The 25,294-nt window shown below is 48.6% G+C and overlaps 9 protein-coding genes across 9 annotated transcripts; 3 read left to right on the top strand and 6 right to left on the bottom strand.

Moving 5' to 3' along the window:
• Positions 1 to 1,444: 1,444 nt before the first annotated feature.
• C7M61_003282 (uncharacterized protein) lies at positions 1,445 to 2,065 on the bottom strand (the record flags this gene model as incomplete). The annotated part of the gene is made up of 1 exon (XM_024858624.1): positions 1,445 to 2,065. The coding sequence occupies one exon, from the start codon at positions 2,063 to 2,065 to the stop codon at positions 1,445 to 1,447; it is 621 nt and encodes a 206-aa protein (XP_024713111.1).
• A 1,424-nt stretch (positions 2,066 to 3,489) lies between these two features.
• C7M61_003281 (uncharacterized protein) lies at positions 3,490 to 4,377 on the bottom strand (the record flags this gene model as incomplete). The annotated part of the gene is made up of 1 exon (XM_024858623.1): positions 3,490 to 4,377. The coding sequence occupies one exon, from the start codon at positions 4,375 to 4,377 to the stop codon at positions 3,490 to 3,492; it is 888 nt and encodes a 295-aa protein (XP_024713110.1).
• A 1,185-nt stretch (positions 4,378 to 5,562) lies between these two features.
• C7M61_003280 (uncharacterized protein) lies at positions 5,563 to 6,972 on the bottom strand (the record flags this gene model as incomplete). The annotated part of the gene is made up of 1 exon (XM_024858622.1): positions 5,563 to 6,972. The coding sequence occupies one exon, from the start codon at positions 6,970 to 6,972 to the stop codon at positions 5,563 to 5,565; it is 1,410 nt and encodes a 469-aa protein (XP_024713109.1).
• A 1,810-nt stretch (positions 6,973 to 8,782) lies between these two features.
• Positions 8,783 to 12,763, top strand: C7M61_003279 (uncharacterized protein; the record flags this gene model as incomplete). The annotated part of the gene is made up of 1 exon (XM_024858621.1): positions 8,783 to 12,763. The coding sequence occupies one exon, from the start codon at positions 8,783 to 8,785 to the stop codon at positions 12,761 to 12,763; it is 3,981 nt and encodes a 1,326-aa protein (XP_024713108.1).
• A 59-nt stretch (positions 12,764 to 12,822) lies between these two features.
• On the bottom strand, positions 12,823 to 13,761 carry C7M61_003278 (uncharacterized protein; the record flags this gene model as incomplete). The annotated part of the gene is made up of 1 exon (XM_024858620.1): positions 12,823 to 13,761. One exon carries the CDS (start codon positions 13,759 to 13,761, stop codon positions 12,823 to 12,825), a length of 939 nt encoding a protein of 312 aa, XP_024713107.1.
• Positions 13,762 to 13,921: 160 nt separating this feature from the next.
• On the top strand, positions 13,922 to 15,973 carry C7M61_003277 (biotin--[acetyl-CoA-carboxylase] ligase; the record flags this gene model as incomplete). Its single annotated transcript, XM_024858619.1, has 1 exon — positions 13,922 to 15,973. One exon carries the CDS (start codon positions 13,922 to 13,924, stop codon positions 15,971 to 15,973), a length of 2,052 nt encoding a protein of 683 aa, XP_024713106.1.
• Positions 15,974 to 17,698: 1,725 nt separating this feature from the next.
• On the top strand, positions 17,699 to 18,874 carry C7M61_003276 (4-hydroxybenzoate octaprenyltransferase; the record flags this gene model as incomplete). Its single annotated transcript, XM_024858618.1, has 1 exon — positions 17,699 to 18,874. One exon carries the CDS (start codon positions 17,699 to 17,701, stop codon positions 18,872 to 18,874), a length of 1,176 nt encoding a protein of 391 aa, XP_024713105.1.
• A 47-nt stretch (positions 18,875 to 18,921) lies between these two features.
• On the bottom strand, positions 18,922 to 21,761 carry C7M61_003275 (CORVET complex subunit; the record flags this gene model as incomplete). The annotated part of the gene is made up of 2 exons (XM_024858617.1): positions 18,922 to 18,927; positions 18,951 to 21,761. The coding sequence occupies 2 exons, from the start codon at positions 21,759 to 21,761 to the stop codon at positions 18,922 to 18,924; spliced, it is 2,817 nt and encodes a 938-aa protein (XP_024713104.1).
• Positions 21,762 to 22,845: 1,084 nt separating this feature from the next.
• Positions 22,846 to 24,156, bottom strand: PRO1 (glutamate 5-kinase; the record flags this gene model as incomplete). The annotated part of the gene is made up of 1 exon (XM_024858616.1): positions 22,846 to 24,156. One exon carries the CDS (start codon positions 24,154 to 24,156, stop codon positions 22,846 to 22,848), a length of 1,311 nt encoding a protein of 436 aa, XP_024713103.1.
• Between the last annotated feature and the right edge of the window lie 1,138 nt (positions 24,157 to 25,294).

Raw genomic sequence — 25,294 nt, 5'->3', positions numbered from 1 at the left:
GAAGCTCCCGTGGGTTACGATCTTCCACGTCCTGGGCCTCCGGTTCATTACTTAAGAACTCATCTGATTCGTCGCTTGTTTCACCATCTGATCCCCGTCCCCAAAGACCCAGGGCCAAAATCAAGCCTCCACTCAACACCCCTACACAGATACATACACCCAGAAACAAGCGATAGCCCTCTCCAGATGCAAAGAACGATCTGCAATAATCCCAAGTGAGGCATGTCATCAAATAAGTAGCCACACCTGTAAATTGAAGCTTGATTTTGAAGGCATTTGCATCACCCAGGCGACTTGGACCCGGTAATAATACACGCTCTGTCATTATCAAAAAGTAGGGTCCAAGAAGCAGCGACATCCAGCTCCGTGGAACATTAGTGGTAACCAGGGCATTAAATAAAATCGAAAACCCGGCCACTGCACCAACGATTTCCTTCCATCTTCTCCTGACATCCCGAAACCGATATGCAAAAATGTGAACCAACGCAAGCGGAAAACACACCCAGTAGAAGTTGATCATCTGGGTAAGGTAAGGCAAGACTTTGGGATCGTAGCCCACACAGAGTTTTAGTATAAGACACCATACCGCATTCAACAGGCTACCATAGGCCAACAAAACCTCACGATTTTCATCCCATCCATGTATCCACTGTTCGACCATTTTTCCAAACGTACAAGCCAAAAAGAAAGACTTTGGTTCGAAAACAGGAGCACTTACCCCATGGTCACTCAAGATTTCACTAATTAATGAACAGCCAGTGAAGAGCAAATGGGACGATACATAGGATATAAATTTATGATTCGCCCGCTCCTGAGCAAGAGACCCTGGGCTTCGTTCCAGCAATAAAGGAAGAAAGTGAGTGGGTTCAATAAAGAGTCTTTTTAGGAACCTCAATATGTGGCATCCAAATTGAGAAACAGTGGAAATGAGTGCGCCAGGGTTTAAAGAAACTGGCATTTTCGATTACCTGGATGATGGTGGAATTGAAAAAAAGACAACTTCTTCTTGTAAACTGGGAGAGTAGAGGTACACCTTGCATCACTGTACATCTTGGGGAAGCATACTTTATTTTGCATACCCTATAGAAATATTTGGTTGGTCATTCTCTGCGGTACCTGACTCTACTTAGACTTTCCAAATATGGATACACCCAGAGGACTTGAACAACATAAGAAATCGGTAAAGTGCCAACCAGCGTGAAATTGAAGGATTTCAAATGCAAAAGTACGAAATCTACTGTATTCCTCCAACGATTTCAGTCCTCAAAGTACACTAGAGTCATAAAGACACCAAAACGTAGAAAAATTGAATTGGGAGATGTGTAAAAGCAGTTGACGGTGCCTAACTACGCTTCACTCTGTGTTCAACCAAATGTCTACAATCCAAATCCTCTCAATTTTATTCGTTAAGGTGTCATAATTGTCATACATAGGTGTCTCAATCTCAAAATGGCGCAACAATGGGAAGATAGATTTCCCTTAGTTCCTCGGTATATCCGCGTGTTTGATTGATGATTAAAGTATCCCAAAACTTAACATGTCCCAACCGCATCAACGGCAACGCAAATAGACCTTGGAGGGCCATGTGCACCAAAATGCACACACCATATAGGAATGGTGGGAGACCATTAAAGTGCATCATGACGAAGTTGAGTAAAACGGAGGAAACAAAACCTGCAAGATTTGGCCACAATGTTCTCCCCTTTGAATTGAAACCAATGTTTGCGCTCAAACGAGGGGTGTTGGGGACCTTGAAGTACACTAGAGCAGCCATCACAAGGCAGTATGGAAAGTACATATAAAGACGCAAGTTGTAGGGAAGCGCTTTATAAACAAAGGCATTGGTGAAAACGGATACTGCGCCGCCCAAGACACATGTCATGATCAACTTGAATTCCTTCAAGCTCTTGAAAAAGTACAATATCGTGTAAATGCGTCCGATGGTCACAAACAACCACATCCCCGCCGTCACCAGGGCAAGTTTGCGGAATAATGTCAGATCGAGGGACTCGCCGAATCCTGCCAACATCGAGCAAACTGCCATACCGAGAAATCCAAAGACCATGGTGGGCTTGAATCCAAGGAAATAGCCTCCATACAAGGCGGCTGGGATGGGGCCAACTAAGCTCATTATCCATATGCCGAAATGATCAAATCCACTGCTTTCTAATTTGTGGAATGTAGGGAACATAAGGAATAACCCTTGGAGAGCGAATATGGAAAGCACAAGGGTGGCTGCAAGTGTCTTTAGGTTGACCTCGCGCTCAGGCTGGCTAATACCATGTTCGCCATCGTTTTCCTGGAGATTTTGGTGATGGGGAAAATCTTTTTCTATATCCTCCATTTTTATAGAATTTGAATTTCATTGGATTGTCGACATGATATATATACCAGTGCCAAGCCTTACATGCGCACGCATTGTCTGTGGTAGTTTCTTGTCTCATGATCATGGAAAGGAGGGTACGGGCACATAACCCAGGTGAAACGTCATAATTATTATTGTGTAAGAATTTCAAGACTACTTTTAAGAAAACGTCTCACGAACTTCTTTGCCACGATTTCGTCCAGTAGTGATATTTCCGAAGGCTGGTATGACCATACTGAATAATCAAGTAGCGAGAATTCTAAACAAGGAAGTAGGATATCCATGAAATGCTTACTACGGGTTGAAGAGATTGGGGCTCATTTAGCAGAATTAAGTAAGAATCTCCAAATTTGCAACATTTGGCCTCGCTGTTTTTTTCTCTTGCATTAAAAGCGATTTTTGGGCTCAAGTGTGTTTGAGACCTTCAAGTGGACTAAAGCAGCCATTCAGAGGCAGTACCAAAGTCTGACCTAGTAATCAACCCAGCAGGTACACATATCTTGGCTTAACACTGATCCTTAGCGAGAAACCTATGCTCCATATTACTAGTACATTCTTGAAATGGTGCAACCTCAAACAATACCATGTGGTGTTTCCAGGAGCTAGCTGCCAAAAAAATTTCAGAAATAACAGGTCTAGTGAATGTGCTGCCAATATTGGCCATGCTGCCATACTGATCCAAATATCATGGTAGGTGTGAATCCAAGGTAATACTCACTGTAGAAGGCAGCTTAGAAGAATTCGCACATTCCTATAAACCATGGGACGGCCCGACAAGCATCCTGTTTTTCTGGAATATCCTCAAAGTATGGGAAAATGCCTGGGCCATAACTTCTAGATCACAAACATCGAAAGAAGTAGTGGCTTTACAGGTTTCATCAAATCAGCCTTAGCCCTGGAAAGGTCTAAATCAAGCTTGCAGGTATCAAGATAAGTCTTTTTTCTACATCCTCCATATTTATAAATGAAACTTTTTCGTAATACATATACCAAAGCCAAGCCTTAAGTACGCACGTTCCCATGGCCAATGAGGACCAATAAGGCCTATTGTCTACGAGAGGAAAGGCATGATGAAAAGTGATATCCAGCTTAAAGTTGCACTATATGAGTGTTGCAGCCAGCCTCTACGCTTCACTGGAGGCGAGGAACGGGAAAAACGTCTCATGGATTTCTCTGTAATTTCTGCGTCCTCTTTCCCTGAGGTCAGACCTGAAAAAGTTTGGATGTCCATAATGAATCAAGCCTGAATATGGATAAAGGCTCAAACCTAGATAAACCGCAAAGGCCATGACAAACACACCATTGAAGCCCGTGACGGCAAGAATATTGAGCATAATGAAGTTAAGGAGAACTATAAGACCAAAACCGGCGATCCGTGGCCGCATAGTCTTAAAGCTGACTTCTCCATATAAACGAGGTGTATTAGGAGCTTTCCAGTAGAACAAACCCGCCATCAGAAGGCAGTAGACAAAGTACGCAGCCAATATGACATTGTAGCTGCTAGTTGTGCGAATGTAAAAGTTGGAGAAAACGGAGAATATGGCGCCCAAGAGGCAGATGCCTATCAACCTCATCACCCTCAACTTCTTGAAATAGTAGAACAACATGTGGAAAGCGCCCATGCAAACGAACAGCCACATCCAGACTGTGACTATGGCCCACTTGCGCAAAAAGGTCAGGTCGAATAGCTCGCAAACCCAGGCCAATATTGACCACAATGACATAGAGCTAAATCCAATGACTATGGTGGGCCTGAATCCAAGGTAATAGCCGCACTGGGAAGCACAGTCAAAAAGTGAAAACAGCACAGCAATAACGAGGGGTGCAATGTCAGGATTCTTTTCCAACTCCAGGAGATATATTGGAACCAGGAGAAACATGGCCTGGAACACGAATAGCGATAGAACTAGTATCTTTGTGAGTGTCTTGAGATCGACATCTGGATCGACCTCTGGCTTGTGGGAGTGCAATTCATGCTCTGAATTGGGGAATTCTTTTTCTCTGTCTTCCATTTTTATGGAGGGAGGGAGGCCATTTGGACTGTCAATAATATATATACCAGTGCCAAGCCTTAAGGACCTCCCCAGCCAATGAGGCCAATAAGGGTCTTATTGTTCACGAGAGTCGGACCCGCTGGTAAATGGCTAAAAACGGGGCTTAGTATTGGCGATACTAAGCCGACTCGGGTGTTCCATGGTGCTGGTAGGATCCATGGTGCTGAATGTCAAGGACCGCTCTTTTCTCAAAAGAGGTCTCAAACCCGGGAATTAACAATTCTCACATTCTAATCGACTTTCCCTCAGCTCAATTAATCAATTGACCAATTTCAATACCACTCCACGTGTCAAAAAGCTTTCGAAGCTTAAAAGCCTCAGTAGAAGCGTTCTTATCTGCTCGTTTCCCTGTTTTACTTTATGACGTCATGGCACCCTATCGTTGCGCACCTCTATGCAAGTGAGACACCCCTACTAGCAAGCGAGAATACCCACAGTGGAACAATAATCATTTCACCTTCTTGAAATGTCAATTTAAAATAATGCTGCAGCAGAAGATCGAACAATCTTCCGCAAAAACTATTTTGTGTAATCTTTCAAAAATCATTAGTATCATCTCAAACCCCAGTAGAATCTGTCAATGCACAACGGCTGTGGCACCGGGATATCGGCGAACGGCCCCGTGAGACAGCCCCCTAAACTATTTAAGGGGCTAAAAATCCTGATTTGCTTCTCCAGAAAAATGAAGTTTTCCTTTGTGGCCGTGGTTGCCCTTTTTGCTCTCAATGTCTCTTCCCTTGCAGTGAAGAAGGATACTGTGGATGCTGCTGTACTTGAGGAGGAGGACCCTGGATATGACGGCGATGTTGAGGACAATGACGAGTGGAGAAGACGTCAATTGAACCGGATATAGAAACACGAGTGCTTTTTAGTTTTAGGAGTAATTCCACAGAATGGGCTGATTGAAAGCCAGATCTGTGGATCTGTAGAATGTGACGTGGGGTATCTGTGATGACAGTGAAGCAGAAATAAGTGGCTTGTAATGCCCTTTAGTTAGCACTTTGCATTGCCTCGCAAAGTGACACCCATGAGCATCTCTATAAAAGAACCATGCATCTGCTCATGGATGCTGTTGTCTTAGGCTCAAGTCGAAGAAAGCCCAAAACCCCTCGACCATATAAATCAAACGTCGCAATAGTGGGCTCACGCATCGTGGTTTCTGCTGCACTCGTCCACAATGTGTTCCCAGCGACTTCTAACCACACAGAACACCTCTCCCAATGCAAGCACGGTGACACCGCAAATAAGCCCAAACCAGAGCCCGTAGACCTCTGTATCGAGCTTGAATGCAAAAAAGTACGCCGACGGAATCGCCACCAAGTAGTACGAAGCGAGGTTGAGGTACGACCCGATCTTCTGTCGTCCCTGGCCCCTCAACACGCCAGCAGTGACGATGTTGGTGCAGTCGGCGATCTGGTTAATCGCTGCTAGAGCTAGAACCTTGCTTGCGGTGTGGACTACTCTCGAGTCGTCCGAGTACAAACTGGAGATGGGCGTTCTTCCAAAGAAGAGTACGACAAAGTTGAGAACGCCCATTCCAGCGCCAACGCAAATGGAAGTCCTGGTCACCGACTGTGCTGCTTTTATATCCTGAAGGCCAATGAAGTGCCCTACTCGGGTCGTCACGGCGACAGAAACAGCAAAAGGCACCTGGAAAGCGATACCACCGACATTGGACCCAATCGACTGGGCCGCCAAGGCAGTCGTACCAAAAGAAGCCGCCAAAATCGTCATCACCTCAAACGCCAAATATTCCGCCTCCACCATCACCACGCCCGGAACAGCCAAGCGGAGCATGGGTTTCCAGTTGACGGAGGCCTTTCTCCAGTCGATGCCTCCCCAGCACCCGGTGCCGTCCACGAACACAGCGTAAAAAAGCAAAACGATGGGATTTATCCAGTAGGAAACGGACAATGCAATGGGGAGCCCCACGAGCCCGAGGCCTGTGGTGGGACTGAGAACAAGAAACCAGTTGAGCACGCCGTGAAGCGGCACCGAGACCGCCAAGGCGTACGTGCCTGCGTTGAAGATATGCTGTGCCTGGAAAAACCGCTTTGCTGTTTCGAAAAACAAGAGGCCCGGGGCGCCGATTATCATGATTCTAAGGAACGTCTGGCACTGTAGCGCAAGGTCCTCTGACGGCACAAGTCTTTTCAAAATCAAACCCGAAAACCACCAAAGCGGCAAAAGCGGAAACGCCGTCACCGCTAGCATCATCACGGAGCAGCGCTGGAAGTAAACGCCCACCATGTGTGGTCTTCCAGCTCCAAAAGCCTGAGAACAGAAGCTATCCAACGAGGTGCTCATGCCCTGGTAGAACGCCACCGCGGTGATGTTGAAGGAACATAGGCCGAGGGAGACAACGGCGAGTTCCGTGGACCCGAGGCGGCCCGAGACGAAGATGGTGGTTGTTTCAAGCAAGAACTGGAGAAGAAACGTGATGATCAACGGTGCCAGCGACCGGGCTAGCACGGCTGCTTCCAGGCGAGAGCCCTTTTGGGAAGTAGCTCCGTACGATGGTGATGGAACTAAAAGGGGATCTCGGGCTTCCATGTGTTTTCGGTGGAAGAGGTGATGTTTAAGAGGTGAGGTTTAAGATGAGGTGTAGCTGCGAATCTGCAAGCCTCGACGTTATCTTAGCGCATGCCGTAACAGGCAGGTCCAACGCAGGGTCGACGGAATGTGGGGGTGTTGAAAGCGAGGTTTGGAGGATGGAAAGGAGTATTTGGGGATTGATATGGAGGTTTTGGGGTGGTGGCTTTTGAGGTGGTGACTTTGTGGTGGCTTTTGGGGTGACGTTGGGGTGACTTGATGGGGTGGGTTTTGCAGCCATTGTGTGGGTGAGATTCTGGAGGGATCGAGGTTTGGAGGGTCGTTTTCATATGATGTTTTGAGCTGTATAATATTTTGAGCTGTACTGAAGAATAAGGGGGTATTGCATTAGGCTGGCCAGAAGACAGTGAAAAGTCGGATGTAGAAATGGATAGTGTGTATCATGTCTCGAGTAATATACGTACTAGGTGCATGGAGTGGATAAAGGTAGCTTCCGATGGAAGATTCTTTATTGCTTTTTCATTTAGAGAGATCAATTATAGAAGTACTGAAGATGGCTATTTGTGGAGTGTGTGAGTTTGTGGATGTGTGTGGGATATATGTGAGTTTACTATACTAGCATGGCTGCGAAAATCCAGTGCGAGCTATTGGCAGGTGTCCATTTGAATCAATCTAGCAGGAATCTGAGAGATCCATCATTTTGAGATGATACTCATGGGATAGGTGCTGACAAACTGCCGAGGTATGGTTCGGTTGGATGTTGATCTTCACTTCGTATCAAGCATGTTGGTTCCATCTGTTGAGTGTACCCGCAATTGAGCCATGTGTTCCCCACAATACATCTTCAGGCTTTGGAATACATGTGGAGAAGCAGAATTCGGCTTTCGGGCTTAGTTCTCGCGAAAGGTGCATCAACCTGGGCATCCTTCGTCAATTAGACAATGAGGTGAAGCCGTGCAGTGTGATTTTCTCCACACATCATCAAAAGTTGATTTGCTTACAGTAACTCACCTTGACACCTAACTGAATCCTCATGGTCCAAACAGCACAGAAACAGTATAGATAAGGAATTGGACGCCAACGTTGAATTCAGTGTCTGATCAAATTAGGACACCTGTGTAACTACAACTCCTTCTATGCAAGGTCACACTAGAGCCTGGCTGAACGCTGGCCTCGGAAATACGCTTCCTGAACGAGTCAAGTGATATTGCATTCGACTGCCAAAGAAAGCTGCATAACCCAGCCCATCACATGAAATAAGCTTATCTCAATAAACGGGTATTGTAACCTCGACTATACTTTCCCATTGGACGTCGTCGAGTACCCTCAAGGTGCCACTCGACGCACCTCCCTATCAATATAGCTGTCATGCGCACAACGACAAACGGGCTGACAATGTGCCAACGATTCAAGGAAGTTGCACTGATGGGTACACAAACCCCAGGATACACGGTTCGTGATTGTGTTCTTCAAATACCATTCAAAACTCGCTTCTTGTGCCTCTTCTGAACATCCGACGCCACATTTCGTTATCAGCATCCTGGAGCCACGCGAGCCGCATGCACCGCGTCAAACCCGCAATTGGTCCAGTCGAGTGGTCAATATGACGGTGGTAGGAAGTTCAATAATCATTTAGTCTCCAATCCCAACGCTAAGTAAATTCCGTCTTGCGTCGCCAATCAAATCCTCAAAATCTGCCAACACAATATCATAATCTACCCTGAGGCATATGTGCGGGTGCATGTCCATGCATCTCGCTTAAGCGCGTCCGTAGCCTTATAAACCGGCTCGAATCATTGTCTTCCCAACCATGGCCAAATCAGACTTAGCTGCCTTCAGGCCAAGTCCTGCTTCCTTGGCTCGAAACGTCCTCAGTGTGTTAGCAACGCTCCTTGTTGCACACCAGGGCTTGGATGCAAAATCGGCAAGTCCAAAAAACTCCATCGGCTTATTTGTGGCTATCCCACTGCTGCTTGTGACTCTGGACAAGACCTTCTACCTGGCAATTTTGGCCTTGAAGGCTTTGGCGGTGTCGTGGCTTTTCTGGAGATCTGCTTCCTTCGATGTGATCTCGCTTACGCTTGCTGCTCTTATTCTTCTGGAGACCTTCGTCAGATGGCCAGGTTGGGGCAAGAGCTTCCTCAAAAAAGCCAGCGGCTCGAACTTGAACAATGCTATCAAAAGCATCAAAAAGAACGGGAAGATTGAGTATGAGGACCTCCAGGATGATTCGTTCAAGGTGGACACGGAACGGTATGCATTGGAGTTGGAGAAGAACCTCGGCAGCGATCTCACAGCCAAAACGCTCTTTTTCGCCCTTATCAAATCGTTTCCTTCGCAGTTTGGTGCTGCTTTCTTTTTCAAATTTGCTAGCGCCTTGCTCGGGTTTCTGGAACCATGGCTCATTGGTAAGCTTATTCATGTCGTGAATCAGAGATATCATGGCGAGCAAGTAGAGTTGACTCACGGCATTTTCCTTGCATTTGCCATATTCTTCAATTCTTTATTAGAGAGCCAGGCAGACGCATTCTTTTCATTGAGCGAAAGGAAGCTCAGAACCATGGTCCTGAAGTCGGTGGAGGCCGTTGTTTACAAGAAGATCGTTCGTTTATCACCCAAATCCAGAGAAGAGTTTCCCGTGGGCAAGGTTCTCACCTTATTATCTTCAGGCCTTTCAGATATAACATTGGCTCCTTACATCCTTATCGCGACGGCGTTTATGGATGCAAGTGCGATTGTCTCGTTGGTTGCCCTTTGGAACTTGCTTGGTTTCGCCTCGATTGTTGGAATCTCTGCATTGGTTCTTTTTGTTCCGCTCAACAAATACGCACTTCGTCAACTGTCCAACTCCAGGAAAGAGACTCAAACTGTCGACACTCAGCAGACCCAGCGGATCAACGACCTTTTTGCGTCCATCAAGGCTGTCAAACTCTATGCCTGGGAGCATGTGCTTCTGGAGAAGTTGATCGAGGCCCAGGAAACAGAAGTGACAGCGGTGGAGCGGAAATCAATCATGACTTCCAATCTCTGCCGACTCATTTGGACCAGTCAAAGCTTCATTGTCTCACTTACGACACTTTCTTATCTCAAATACGTTTCGAAGGCTCACCTCACCCCAGAGGCACTTTACCCTATTGAGTCGTTGCTCAAGAAAGTGGAGCGCTCTATCACCATGTTTCCCATGACCATCAACATTTTCAGACGGACGAGAACAGCCTTCTCCAATGTGGCCCTGTTTTTGAATGCACCTGAGCTTGAGTCCAACCATTTGACTGATGATTCTGACAATGCAGTGGTCGTTCTGGGTGTTTCTTTCGACTGGACTGAAAGCGGCAAAAGAGCCTTGCATGACATCACCTTGCAAGTGAAGAAAGGCGAAACGATCAGTGTTGTGGGCAAAGTTGGGCTGGGCAAAACTGCGCTTTTGTTGGCCATTCTTGGTGAGCTTCAGCCCATCGATTCCAAAATCACCCGAAATGGTCTGGTTGCCTATGTAGGCCAGGACCCAAGCATTTTCAGTGGCACATTGCGTGAAAACGTTCTTTTTGGGCTTCAGTACGATGAGCCCGTTTACAAAGCTGTTCTCACTGCCTGCCAGCTTGACGAAGATATCAGCCGTTTTCCTGAGAACGACCTAGTGCTTGTGGGCGAGAAAGGCATAAATCTTTCTGGTGGCCAAAAAGCTAGAATCGCTCTTGCCAGAGCCGTCTACTCTGGTGCTGACATTTACATCTTGGATGATGTGCTCAGCGCTGTGGATAACCATGTGGGATTCGAGCTCATGAAGAGTTTGTTTGTGCCCGGTGGGCTTTTGGATGGCAAAACGGTGATAGCTTCTACAAACAACGATCGGTTGATCAGTATTTCTCTGAAGCTTGTGTTCCTTGAGGAGGGAGTCATTGAGGAGGTTGTCAGTTTCGATGAAGCCGTGAAGCATCCCAAATTGAGCGGTTTCATCTCAGGTCAAGAATTTAAAGCTTTGACGACGTCTGCCCCAGAAATCAAGATTCGTCCCGTGAAGGCCAAACTCGAGTTAGACCCGCTCAAGGAACATCTCCAGAAAACAGAACCCAAGGAGGAAAAACCATCCCAGCCAGCCCAGACAAACCTTCCCAAAGGTGTCATTGCTGACTATGCTGACAGCTTCTCCATTCTCCTGATTGTGACAGCCGTAACTCTCAGTCTAGCAAAGGGACCACTTGAGGTAGGTTCAGAAAGGCAGCTAGCCAAATGGGTAGATGGCAGCCAATACAGCTTTGTATGGTATGCAATTGGTGGGGTTGTAGCCGAATTGGCGGGATTATTGAAAGCTTGGTTTGACCTTCTCAAGTTCTCCATCACGGTCAGAAACCGCTACTTCAGAAGAATGGCCCGGGGACTTGCAGGAACTTCCATGCGGTTTTTCGACAAGACTCAGGTTGGCGATATCATTTCCCGATTCAACCAAGATTGTGCAGATATCGAACCGATTCCACAATTCATTTTCAGCAGATTAGAGCTTCTTATCACCGCAGGCACCACAGTCGCTATAATTGCGTACAATACCCCTGCGGCGTTTCCTTTCTTGATCCTTGTCGGTTTTGGTATCTATTTCTACCAAAGTACCCATTCAGCTGCTCAAACACAGTTTTCCAAGCTTAGCCTGGCATCTAGAGCTCCAATAACCTCGATTGCCCAGCAGACATACGTCGGTGCAGAAACCATCAGAGCTTACGGAAGTATTGGCTATTTTGCTCAGAGGCAACATGCAGCTAGTGACTTCGAGGCTCAGTCCGCTTTGTTGTCGAGTTTATTGCTCAATTGGCTTTCGGTGAGGCTTCTGTTCTTCACTTCGGCCATTGTGCTTTCCTGCTCCTTGTCCTTTGTTCTTTGGGGTGGAAGCACTATTTCTGGTGGCCTTGCCGTATTTGTTTTGAGTTATGCCGAGCAGGTAGCCAGCGGCCTCAAACTGTTGCTTGGGATTCACTCCGGCTGGAGCTCCAAGTTCCTTCCTGTGGAGAAATGTTTGGAGTTTGTCAATTTGGAAGCAGAGGAGAACCGCAGGGAGAAAGTGGACATTCCATCTAACTGGCCCTCGGGCGATATCGTATTCGAGAATTTCTCTGCAACATACGAGGACGACGAACAGCCAGTGCTTAAGAACCTCAACTTGACCATCAAGGCCGGTGAGAAAATCGGCATAGTTGGCAGAACCGGAGCCGGAAAGAGCAGTATAGTTCTAGCTCTTTTCAGAATGCTCAAACCTACCGGAGGCAGACTCCTCATTGGTGGTATTGATGTAGAGGACGTTCGGCTCCAGGATCTCAGAGCAGGACTCGGGATCATTCCACAAGATTCCTTGCTTTTCGTGGGCAGCATCCGTGAAAACATCGATCCTTTGGGCGAGTACCTGGACGATGCTATCTGGGAGGCATTAGCTGACTCCCACTTGAAGTCATTCGTTGAGTCTCTTGGTGGGTTAGACAGCAAGGTTGGAGAGGCAGGATCCAACTTCTCTGGAGGCCAAAAACAGCTTTTGTGTTTGACCAGGGCGCTTCTCAAGGACTCTGGCATCGTGCTTATGGATGAAGCCACCGCTTCTGTGGATCTCGAAACGGAGAAGCTTGTTCGGGAAGTGATCGCCAAGAAAGGTGTTGGTAAGACGGTGATCACCATTGCTCACAGAACCGAGACGGTGTTGGATCTGGACAAGGTCTTGGGCTTGGCAGACGGGCAGATTAAGGAATTTGATGCTCCGCTGGTTTTGCTAAAGGATCTGAGCTCCTTGCTCCACGGATTGGTGCACCGCTGATGAAACCACCCACTTTTTCTCCAATATAATTGTTTGAAACCTCAAATTCATAATGTAGCTCACCTCCGGGCAAAAACGTACAAGGCCGACTCGCTCGTGCTGAAGAACACCCTATACGGGCTGAAGCCCGCCGGAAGCGGAATCTCGAGCCTATTGTTTTTCCCTAGCTTCACCGCCGGGTTCTTATTAATGAGCGCAAACGTCCCATCGTGAAAATCCGTATCCACCTCTGGAGAAAGCTGGGGAGACGTAAACGTAAGCACAAAGTCGCCGTCGTCGAGCTTTTTCGAGGATACAGCCACCTCCATGGCCTGAGCGCCCCCAGCAGCTTTTACCTCAACTCTCTTTGTCTTCTCTACTTTCGGCTCCAAGGACATCTCGCCTACCTCCTCAATCAACGGCCTGCTCTTCTTTCCGTCAATGTTCATCAAATCCGGAAGCTCGCCGTGGGCCTCCGGTTCCGGCTCGAGCTCGTCCAAAAGCCCAAGAACCTCGTTCTGCTTCAACTCTTGCATCTTCTTGTGAAGCCCTCCCTTGAGGTCTTCCTCCGAAACCTCTGTTTTCAGAAGCTCGCCCTTGCTGAGCATTTTCGGCACGCTGTAGCTCCGGTCAAGCACAAGCCCGTACATGAGCTCCACGGACTCAATGCACCATTCGATCAAGATGAGCTTGAGGTCGTTGTTGACCTGGACCCACGAAAAACAGTCTGTGTTGATGCAGCAATCGTACACTAGCGACGGCACGCCCTTCTTGTCCTTGTCTGTCTTTTCCGGCGATACAATTAGCGGAATCTCCCACTCGTTCTTGACAATTAGCGGAAACACCTGTTCTGGAACGAACTCACCTGGAGGTCTAGGAACCTGGAGATCATGACAGACGTTGAGAAACACCTTTGTAGCATATGGCCTTTTGGCGTCGCCCTCAACAATCCTCGTCTTTATCACAAACCCGCCCGTCGGGTCCAAAACAACGCTTTTTTCCTGGTCCATCGCGTCCATTGACTAACACTGATTCAGGCTTTTTTAAGCTGAGTCGCACTTGACTCAGATGACTCGCAACGGGCTTTTTTTCCACTGAATCACCCCCACGAAAGTGTTTCGGAGTATAAATACCCGCTGCCTCCGCCACTTTGCAAACGCAAAAGTCCGTTTTTCTTCCATGAACGTGCTCGTCTACCTGGGCCGAGGTACCACGCCCGAGCTGGTCAAGCACACCGTCGAGTCGCTCAGACTCCATCTTTCTCCGAATTACGCTGTGGTGACGGTTTCTGAACAGTCGCTTTTGGGCGACCCCTGGCAGTACAAGACGCTGATGTTGGTGGTTCCAGGAGGCGCTGATTTGCCGTACTGTGATGTTTTGAACGGCGCCGGCAACCTGAAGATCACCCAGTTTGTCAGAAAGGGAGGACGGTACTTGGGGCTCTGTGCTGGAGGATACTACGCTGCCAAACGGTGTGAGTTCGAGGAAGGCGACCCGAAAATGGAGGTCAGCGGTCCTCGAGAGCTCGGCTTCTTTCCCGGCATCGCAAGGGGCTGTGTCTACAAGGGATTCGACTATGAGTCTCATAAGGGCAGCAAGGCGGTCACCATGGCTGTGAACACGTCAGCGTTGCCCCTGAGCCCGAAGGAGGCGACTGTTTACTACAACGGAGGCGGGCTTTTCGTGGATGCCCTGAAACAGCGCAACGTGGAGGTTTTGGCCCGTTACGCTGCTCCTCAGGCTGATCTTGAAGATACCGATATGGCAGCCGGCGTTTACTGCAAAGTCGGCAAGGGCTGTGCTGTTCTTTTCGGCACGCATCCTGAGTTTCTGCCGCCGCTCATGAAGGCTGGCGACGACGAGCACTTTGCGCTGGTGGTGGAGCTGATTGAGGCGAACGACCATGAAAGAAAGCTCTTTTTGCGGGCGGTTTTGGACAAAATGGGGCTCAAGACAAACGGCGACGTCGACGGTGCCGTGCCTCGTCTTACGCCTATTTTTTTGTCGTCCCTGATGGACCCTAGTGTCGCCAGAAACTTGCTCAGCACGCTCCAGGACAAAATGGAGTTTGTTTCGGGAACCACGTTCGAGGACATCAACGACACGTTTGTGCTCCACGATGAGAAGGACTCGGATATCACCGAAGACACGGAAATGGACGGCGAGCAGTCCTTTGACCAGGTGGTTTCTGCTCCAAAACACCTCAAGTTCTTCACCTCACAGGCCTTCCCCAGCCACGCCCAGACGCCGTACTTCAGCATGGCCAAGTACTTTGACGAATTGAAGCATCTCCACGACGCCAACAACCAGCCCATTGGCCAGATCGGCCAGCTTCTAGGCTACGGAGAAGTCGTCACCTCCACAAACACTCTCCTCGACAAAAACCCCAATTGGCTCGAACACCTCCCCCACGGACTCACCTTCACCGCAACTACGCAAATTGCCGGAAGGGGACGTGGTGGAAACGTCTGGATCAACCCCAAGGGTGTCATGGCCACATCCATATTGTTCAGACTCCCCCAGGGCGAGTCCAACAGCTCCATCATCGTCACCCTCCAGTACCTCTGTGCACTTGCGCTTATAGAGTCGATTTTGGGCTACGGTCTGGCTGTCCAGGGCCAGGGTTCTGGATACGAGGATATGCCGTTGAAGCTCAAATGGCCCAATGACATGTATGCGTTGAAGCCTGAGTTCTACAATCTGATCGGTGACAAGGACGATGTGAGCAGCACTGTGGAAGGTGACGACGAGAAATGGGCCAAAATCTCAGGCTCGTTGATCAACTCCCAGTTTTTGAACGGCCGTTTCCATCTCGTTTGGGGCGGTGGTGTCAATGTGTCCAACGAAGCACCCACCACCTCGCTCAATCGTGTTCTTGCGAGACTCAATGAGCTTCGAGCAGCCAAGGGCTTGCCTGAGCTTCCTCCGTATGAGCACGAAACCCTCCTTGCCAAGATTGTTTTCAATATGGAGCAGTTCTATAGCGTTTTCCAGAGATCCGGTTTGCAGCCGTTCTTATCGCTTTACTACAAAAGGTGGTTCCACCTGAACCAGAGGGTTGTGTTGGACGCTGCTGGCGACGGCAATGTCCGTGACTGTGTGATTCGTGGAATCACCAGTGACTATGGACTCTTGATCGCGGAGGATATGAGGAACCACGAGAAGTTGGAGTTGCAGCCGGACGGAAACTCCTTTGATATTTTCAAGGGGCTCGTTTACAAGAAGAGGTGAGACGTTGGTGGGAGCTGATGAATGGGGATATGAAGCCTTACAATCAGGACATCTACTGGCCAGAATGCCTCAGTATACAACTTAGACCACAAACTACAAGCTACAAAATTATGAAGCTAATAATGCAAATATAGAAATACTTCAATGAATTTTATGGTTTGGATGCTTGGGATGATTTGTAGATTCTGGAGAAGCACGTTAACCGTATGATGGAGTTGACGCAACTACTTCACGGCTTCTAATATTCAATGCCTTTTGAATTTATGGGTTTCAGATTTTCAGCATGGCATTCACATAATTGGCTTTCCTTCAGTTCATTTAATCTGAAGCATAAACTTTACTTAATTTTTCATAGGGAAATTGTAGCTTTTCAGGGTCTCACTAGGTACTCCAGCCTACCCTCCACCAATCACCAAATTCTGCCCTGGAAGCGCTAAAAACGGGCAAGGACAAATTTCAAGCCACTAAAAATTCTGTGAAACTCTTCAAATCCAAAAAATCGACCGTTTTCGATTTTTTCGACTACATCTCATTTCACACTAATTGTAGCATTAAGCCTCACCACAAAAAAACTGGAAACTACGCGACATCAACAGACCCCAGATCAGATACTCAATTCAACACACTCCATCAAAATCCACTAAACCACTGATTCCACAGCATCAAATACCAAAATTCCATCTAAAAAGCGTGTCTGAACAGAATCCCACCTTCAATTAAGAAAATCCAGCATCACCCAACCTCCCAATATCTAAATCACCACACCTCCGATGAAAGTACACATACGAAACTGGCACGGAGTGGCCACGTGGCACTGGAAAGCAGCACACGGTGACGGAGGCGACGAGCTCTGTGGAATCTGCCGAGTCCCTTTTGACGGAACCTGCCCCAACTGCAAATACCCCGGTGACGACTGTCCCCTAGTACTAGGCAAAGGATGCACCCACAACTTCCACCTACATTGCATACACCAGTGGCTCGAGCAGGAGCTGTCACGAGGGTTGTGTCCGATGTGTCGCCAGACGTTCACGGCACAGACCGTGGAGGGTGTGGGAACAGAGCAGGCGTTGGAGGACTTGAGGGTGCTTGTTGAACGGCACCAGGCCCGGGAACTGACCGAGGATTGAGAGGTGGAGAAGATGTTTATGTATGGAAGGGTTCTAAGGGTGAGATTGAGGGGGCGGAAGCTTGAGAGGGTGGGCAGGGGTTGGAGAGGACTATGAGGCTGGTTCAGTTGTGTCTAGCAGAGGTCTTGATCTGAAGTCTGGGCAGATTCTGGTGATTTAGAAGGTGCTTTTACCACATTGACCAAAATGGCCGCTTGGTTCCCATGGTGTGGTTCCATTGGGTTGCATTAGGTATAGATGTGATGCAACAGAGGCCCAATTCTTTGGATCAAGGACGCTGAGGATCTCAACCATAGCTGAAACATTAAGCGGGACCTAACACCACTTGCCGTATGTCGTCTAGATCAACTCCTCCCCCGAATCACCCTGCTTCCACCTATACTGGTGCAACCACTCTGGTGCACATACCTCCACAATTACCCCACATTTCCAAAATCCAACCCCAACGCCAAATCCCCCTTCTTCGACATACCCAAAGCCAACAAGGTCATTCAACTCCTCATTGTTCCACAAAACCACCGTCTAGGATCCCCAAACGTCCCACCTCCATTGGTCTCTACAATGCGCGAAGCGACTTTTTCAGACCACACTATTCAGCATGTTCAGACTCACAATCGCCCCGCTCTCGCTGGCGCTTAGGCGGTCTGTTCTTCCTACTTCTAGGATCGCTCTTAGGAGGACCTTCATCACCACCCCTCTCATTCGTGGTACTTTCAAGGAACAACCGATCGTCACTGATCCATCTACACCTCCAAAGAACCCCACGGAGCCTCCAGAAGACCATGGCGAGGAGAGAAAACAAGTGACCAAAAAGGTATTCAAACCAGAGGAGTTGGAAGCAGCACGTCTTGCTCGTTTGGCCAATCTCGGCTGGCTCGCTAAGCTCCCTGAAAAATGGATCCCATACGCTGAGCTCATGCGTCTTGAGAAGCCAGTCGGAACGCTCCTTTTGCTAGCGCCCTGTTTCTGGGCCATCACCATGGGTGCATACTCAATTGCTGCTCCGTTGGCATTAACATTGAAGACAATTGCGTTGTTCACGATCGGCGCTTTGGTTATGAGAGGTGCAGGGTGCACCATCAATGATATCTGGGACAGGGACTTGGACAACCAGGTTGCACGTACGGTGGAGAGACCAATTGCTAGTGGAAGAGTGTCTGTGCCTCAGGCCGTGGCCTGGATGGGCGTGCAGTGCTTTGCTGGTTTGGCAGTGTTGCTTTCTCTTCCGTTTGACTGCTTCTACTTGGGTGCTCTTTCCCTTCCTTTCGTTGCCGCATATCCGCTTTTCAAGAGATACACCTACTACCCTCAGGCGGTGCTTTCAATTACTTTTGCATGGGGCTGCTTGCTTGGATTCCCTGCAGTTGGCGCTCCACTTAATCTCTGGGTTGCCGGTCCCTTGTTTGCTTCCAAGTGGTTCTGGTGTATGATCTACGACACTGTCTACGCTCACCAGGACAAGGTCTACGATGTCAACGCCGGCATCAAGTCCACGGCTTTGGCTTGGGGCGACAAGAGTAAGCCTATCATGTATCTGATGGGGGCTTTGCAAGTCGCTACGTTCTTGACTGCTGGTTTCATGAACTCTATGGGACCATTCTTCTACCTTTCGGCTGCATGGGGTTTCCTGAGACTTTTCAGGCAGCTCAAGGAGGTCAACTTGGATGACCCCAAGAGCTGTTGGGCCACTTTCACCGGAAACATTGTCACTGGCTACATCTTCTGGGCCGGCATGGTCGTCGACTACCTTTTGGTGCTCCTTGGGATTCTTTGAGATCTATTAATTAGGCACCACTTTCGTTGGCCTCTTCTAAAATGCCTTTATAGCTAGCATATAAATCGTCGTAAACTTTTCCTGTAAGTTTCAGATCCAACCGGTGGAGGATCTTGATCATGTCCGAGTCTATCTTCTGGACTTCGTTCTTCACCAATACGGCTGTCAAGTAGTCGTAAAGGAATGCAAGGGGCAAGTCGGATGGCATGAGATGGAGAAGCTCTGGGAAGGAGAAGTACCCTCCAAAGACTGCCACCAAATGCTTGACTCCTTCGTTTCGTGGAAGAGAGTCCTCGTAAAGCAAGTAACTTTCGAGGATCTGCTTCATGCTATTTTTGATGTCTTCTTCAGTTCTAGTTGTGAAGCGGGCCTCAAGACTGGGCTTTATCTGAGAGACGTATGTGGATTCAACAGGGAGCGGTGGCTGATCATGGATTGCAAACCAATCAGCGGTTCTATGGTCTCCATGGCGGAGACATTCAGCAATGCGTTTATCGCATTCGGTTTCCAAAAACAATGTGGATAGGTAGTTCATGGCCTCATTGTCCTCGAAGGAAAGTGTGGGAAGTTGCTCGCCGTAAAGAGACAAGCATAAAAGGAGCTCGTATATCTTGGTGTATATGGCGGCGAGAGATTTGCACTCACTTCGAGAGCCATGAATTGTCAAGTAGTCGATCCAATTGATGGTGGGGATATGGCCGTTGGAAAGATCGTGCTCGACTTTGAAGGTGGAGAGAAGGATGTCCAAGTTGACATATTCCTCTGCAAGCGAGTCATGTTGCAGTTGAAGAAACTCGAGCTGCTCCACAAGAAGCTCTCTGGCTAGCGATGTGTCCAACTCGCCCTTTTCTTTTAAACTGTCAGAAAATGATTGCTCGATGAACTCCACTTTCAAAGAGGAAAAGCCAGCATCGAGGTCGTGAAGCTTGGAGTATTCTTCAAGAATGTGTTTATGGGTGGCTTTGTGCTTCCCATGCTTGTTGGCCTCAAGAAACCTGAGCCCTTTGTCTGGGAATGATTTGAGGAGCTCGAGGAGATTCTTGTTGTACAGATCGCTGTCTTCGAACTTGTCCCTGAGTTGTGTGAAGATCACATCGACCAAGTCCACGGAATAATCGTCTTTGGAGGCAATGCCGTCTTCCAAAATAACAAGACCTTCTTCCTCAACTCGCTTCTCGAGAAGCTTGAAAGCAAGAGCAGTGATTTCTTCGGCACCGTTATCCACCGACGTTCCTTCCTCCAACAGCTTCTGCTGCAAAAGCAACACATGGAGCCTGACTAAATTCCAGCCTTTATCGTCAAAAAGACCGATAAGCTTCTTGTTGGAAGGATGTTCAGACACCCATAACTCAGTTTCTGAATCCACCAACTCAATGGCCAGCTTGACTGTGGATCTTTGATAAATCAAATAACGCAACGCATCAAAAACCGCCAGATCACGATCACTCTCAGAATACACGGATTTGAGAAACAGCGTTCTGAAGTCGTCAGTTACCTCAAGAGGCCGGAAATGCTCAAGCACTCGCCACACCACTTTTTCCAAAACTAGCCCATCGTACACTTCTTTGTCGAGATCCTCAAATAGGTAGAGGAAGATCCTTGAGTCGAAGGTACGAACAGCATCTGTGAATTTATCGGACCTTGTCACAAGCAAAAGAATGACATACAAGAGCCTGAGCACGCCAGCCTCGTTATCAAGTTCCTCAACCTGCTTTTCCCAGTCGGTTTCTTCCTCCAAGCCATCAAGCACAGCCTTCAACTTCAAGCACAACGAGCTCTCCTGGTACATGTAAAAAAGCGAGTCTTCGTTGTGTAGCACGACATGGGCAGGCTGTAAGGATACGTATGGACCGCCATTGCCGTCGATATCCACCTTGGGTAGCCATTCCAGCAACTCTTCATGGGCGAACAAGACCGGCTCGTTCATGCGCTGGATGCGGAGGTCTCCAGGCTTTCCCAATTCGAGCTCCTCAAACACTTCCTCTATATTTTGCGATTCGACAACCTCTAGCGTCTCCAACGAGCTCAGCGTCAACTTGAGAGCATCACCATCCTTAAAAAGACCCAATACGTGGGGCCAAATCACAGCCATGCCGTTGGTAGGGTACCCCACATCGATCCAGGTCAAAGTTCCTCGCGTGACATCACCCACAGAGTTGATGAACATAGCCATAGACATGCTCTCGTTGGTACGGACCGGTAGAAGGTACTCCTCGCCGCCAGCGGCGTCAAACGGGAGAATTGCCGGGTGGATCCCAGGGGCTTTTTCAGGGTTATGCTCGAATAGCGAGATCCGGCGAGTCTGTTGCATATCAACAACGTCGTAGTTTTCGCCATTGGCGACCAAACAGATATTGCTGTAGTTGGCCAGCGTGCCTGCGGCCGAGGAAATGCCCAACACGGCGCCGTTGTAAGGGATATCTCGTAGGAGCTTCACGGACTGAGAAACGTACTGGACCACACGGAGCCTCGTGGACGTGAACACGATCGCCTTGTCCAACAAGTTCTTTGTTTTCGGGTTCTTCACCTGGCTGAGCGCCAGCACGTCGTTGACGTCCTTGATCTTGCCCACATGGCAGGGCAGAAGCTCCGGTAGCGTGTACACATACAAGGTTCTGTTGCACACCACCAAACACAAGTCGACGTCCGGAAGCGGCAAGATCTTCGTGACCGCCGCCTCCTTCTCGGTGACCCTTAGATTCAAAATAAGCATGTACTCGGCGGCGTCCTCGAAACAGTGGAGATGGAGAATCAGCCCCAGCGTGGTGCCAACATATATGTTCAGTTTGTGGGCGGCGACGGTGGAAATACGGCTATCTCCGAGCGGTAGGTCTGTCGGAAGACGCCGGAGCCGCAGGTTGGCCGTAAGCGGCCGTAGCGCAGCCATTGGGGTGTGGTTTTGGGATTAGGAGGAGTAGGTGTTGATGTAGTTGGTGCGACCGGTTAGAGGAAGTACCGGGTGGGGTGAATTTGGTGGGTTTTTATTTTTGATTTTGATTTTAGGGGTGGGAGGAATTGGGAGAAAAGGAGGTCGTTTGGAGTTTGGAGTTTTGGGTTTTTGGTGTTTTGGTACGATTGGGTGGATGGTGGATGGTGGATGGTAGAGGCTGAAATACTGGTTTGCAGCCATTAAGGTGCGGTGATCTAGAGGGGAGGATTTGAGCAGCGGTGATGGGAGATTTACTGATAGACTTGTTTTTTTTGAATTGAGGAGTTGGAGCTATGACTTTTGAGTGGGAATTGGATGTTTTGGGGGAAGTTGGGAATGTTTTCGTCGAAGATGATGTGGGTTGGTGAGATAAGGTTATGGCTTAGAACGTCTGCGAGCTGTCAGGAAGCAAGAGGTGGAATATGATTGTTTTCGTTGGAGGACTCAAAACTCATGTTGTTTTGTCATTTGGTGAAAGCATTGGTGGAATCGTCATTTGGTGATATCATTGATGGGATCATTGATGGTATCGTCATTTGGTGTCTCAGTCTAAGCCATGTTGATGCAACACTTTCATAATACTCCTTCGGTATTTGAACGTCCGTAATAGTGTCTACGTTTTGGTTTCTCAATTCAGAATATTAAACAAGAAACTGAAGTTCAAAATTAATGATGTCAAGTTTGCTATATTGACTGGTCAAAGTCATCAGATCAAGCTGGGACCGAATCAGTCCTTGTATGATCCACCTAATATTTGTACTTCTTGCATTCCAGCAAAAAGCTGTGTGACATTTACAAGCTCGTCCTTAAGTCTGGGAGCTACTAGTCTATGTAACTCTGTTTAGGTATATTTTCAATTAAAGAGGCTTTAGAAAGGTGGTACAAACCTGTCTAATCGAACCCATCGGTATCAATTGGCTCTTTTACGGAACGATACAAATCCAAGCAGACTGTCTATCCAATTCAATCATTAGAGTATTAGTCCGACGGCTACACTCCATCTCTCGAGAATTACACTGACATATACACAGACCCAGCACGGCTAGGCGGAAACGTCCTTCTCGGACTTCTTCTCGTCGTCGTCGTCCAAAGTCAACTCCTGCAACTCGGTGGCAGGCGTGGGGAGCGAAGGTGGGAAGGCCAAGTTGTCTCTGTGGGCAATGTACTCGGAATCGGCGAAACCCAAGATGTTCTCAATGTCCGCCAGCTGGTGGCCCTTGATCAACTCGATTTCGGCACTCGAGTAGTTCACTCTACAGTGGCCCACCTCCACGCCTTCGCTGTGATCGCTTTCACGAGTAGGCAACACCTCGATCGACACACAGTCGTGGACATTGAAATTGCCCTCGACAGAAACAACACCCACAGGCAAAAGCCCAGCTCTGTCTTTCCTGGTGAGCGCCTGGAAACAGCCGCGATCAATGTAAATCGTGCCCTTGGTCTTGAGACCGTGCAAGAGCCAGAAACGCCTATCCAGCTTGATCTGCTGGTCGCGAGGAAGACCCAAGAACCGCGTGTGCAAGGGGATGTTGCCGTTGTCGATTTCCTGCTCGACGAACTTGGCCTGCTGCGCCGGAGTCCAGCTCTCGTCTGTGTCCTGGATGTTCAGCACAATGTCCAAGATGCAGTGGGGCTGCAGGGACAAGGTGATGATGGTGGTTACGCCCACGTTGGTGGCCAATTCGGCGGCAATGAGCTTGGTGGTCATGCCGCCGGTGCCGACCTTGCTGCCGCCCGCCTCTTCCTCGGTGCTGACGGTGATGTCGTCGATCTTGTCCACCACCACGATGGGCTCGGCCTCGGGATTCAGACGCGGGTTGTCGCTGTACAAGCACTCCACGTCGGTCATCAAAAAGAGGTAGTCGGCGTGGATCATGCCTGCGGTGATGGCCGAGAGCGTGTCGTTGTCGCCAAACTTGATTTCCGCCACGCTCAACGTGTCGTTTTCGTTGACAATGGGGATCACGTCCATGGCCAAAAGCTCGTTCAAGGTGTTGGTGGCGTTTCGGTACTGGGCAAAGTCGATGATGTCGTTTCTGGTGAGCAAGATCTGGGCAATGGGCTGATTCAACTGTCTGAACAAGTCGTCGAAAAGGCCAATTAAGCGGCCCTGGCCCACGGACGCCAACGCCTGGAACGCCGCCAACTGCTTGGGTCTCTCCTGGGTGTTGACTCGCTTCATGCCAAAGGCAATGGCTCCACTCAGCACCACGACGATCCGGTGGCCTGCTCTTCTGAGTTTAACAACGGTTTCCACGATATTCGACAAATTGGCGATCCGGGGTTCACGGGTCACCTCGTCCACGAGGGACAGCGTGCCCAACTTGATCACAATGGTGTACTGTTTTGACATTGTGGAAGAAAGTGGAGTGAGTAGTTGGTGCGATAAATAGGGCTGTGAAGTTTAGTGCGACCACCTGGAGTTAGGGTATGATGTCAGGGTGCACGGCCAAGCTTTGGACGGATAGGGTTTAGGGTTTGGGCGAGAGGGAGGAGGAAGAGGTTGAGGAAGAGGAAGAAGAAGTGTAATCAAAAAATTGGCATCCTTCGATCTAGTGGATTTTTGCTCCTTATATACTTCTTCCTCGGGCAGACCCCAGGTGCATCTCACCACTGGAACAGGTGGTGGAAAATCGGACCCTTACAAAATCGGTCCTTTCGTCCGAAACAGCCCATACACCGGATTTTCCATATTTTCCACCGTAACACCTGTCTTTTTTAGTTCTGTCGGCGTGTGCTTGGCAGTAGCAACTGCCGAGAGGCCTAGCGGATGAGACGTCGAATTAGCGGTCTCGAAGCGCCGGCATATCTGCTGATTTTCCCAATCGGGCGAAGTGGGACTGCCGTGGATGATTCCGCTGGGACGTCATTGGTGAAGGCCTACTAAAAATTGTCTTTTTTGAAGAAAACGACGTTTCTGTGTTTTTTATGGTTTCTATTTTTTCTTTTAAATCGAGAGTACTGGACCCATTGGGTGCAAATGCGACAGTGTCGTATACTCCCACTGCCTGGCTTACTAATTCTGACTAATGGTTTCGTGAAGGCTCTACAATGAACCGTTGCACGGAATCTGCTCACGTCCGTCTGGCACCTCCAGCATTGTTGTCTAGAGCGTTGCATTGCATGGAGCGAAGGCAAGCAGAAGCAGGAGATAAGAAAGAAGAAACATGAATGGAGATGTGGAAAATGGTCAATGGTTTCGAAAGTATTCAGTTTCTAGATGTACAGATTTTTCGTGGAGGCCGGTGGAGGCGGTGCTTTGGAATGGCCATTGTGGAGAAGGGCCATTGTGTAAGCGGTTGTGGACCACCCACACGGAAGTGCAGTATGGGTGGGACTGCCGAGGGGGTGGTGCTTTGATTTTGATGGGATTGATTTTGACATGGGATTTGAAAGAAGTTTGTGGATTTGGTGGAATTGGGTTTTGGCGGTGGATTTGGTGGAATTGAGTTTGGGTGTGGAGGTTAGCATTGAGGGAGACTGTAGCATTG

The sequence above is a fragment of the Candidozyma pseudohaemuli genome (assembly GCF_003013735.1).
Source record: "Candidozyma pseudohaemuli strain B12108 chromosome Unknown scaffold00008, whole genome shotgun sequence".
Lineage (NCBI taxonomy): Eukaryota > Fungi > Ascomycota > Pichiomycetes > Serinales > Metschnikowiaceae > Candidozyma > Candidozyma pseudohaemuli.
Note: the sequence above shows the minus strand (reverse complement) of the source record. Positions and strands in the feature narration are given on the sequence as shown.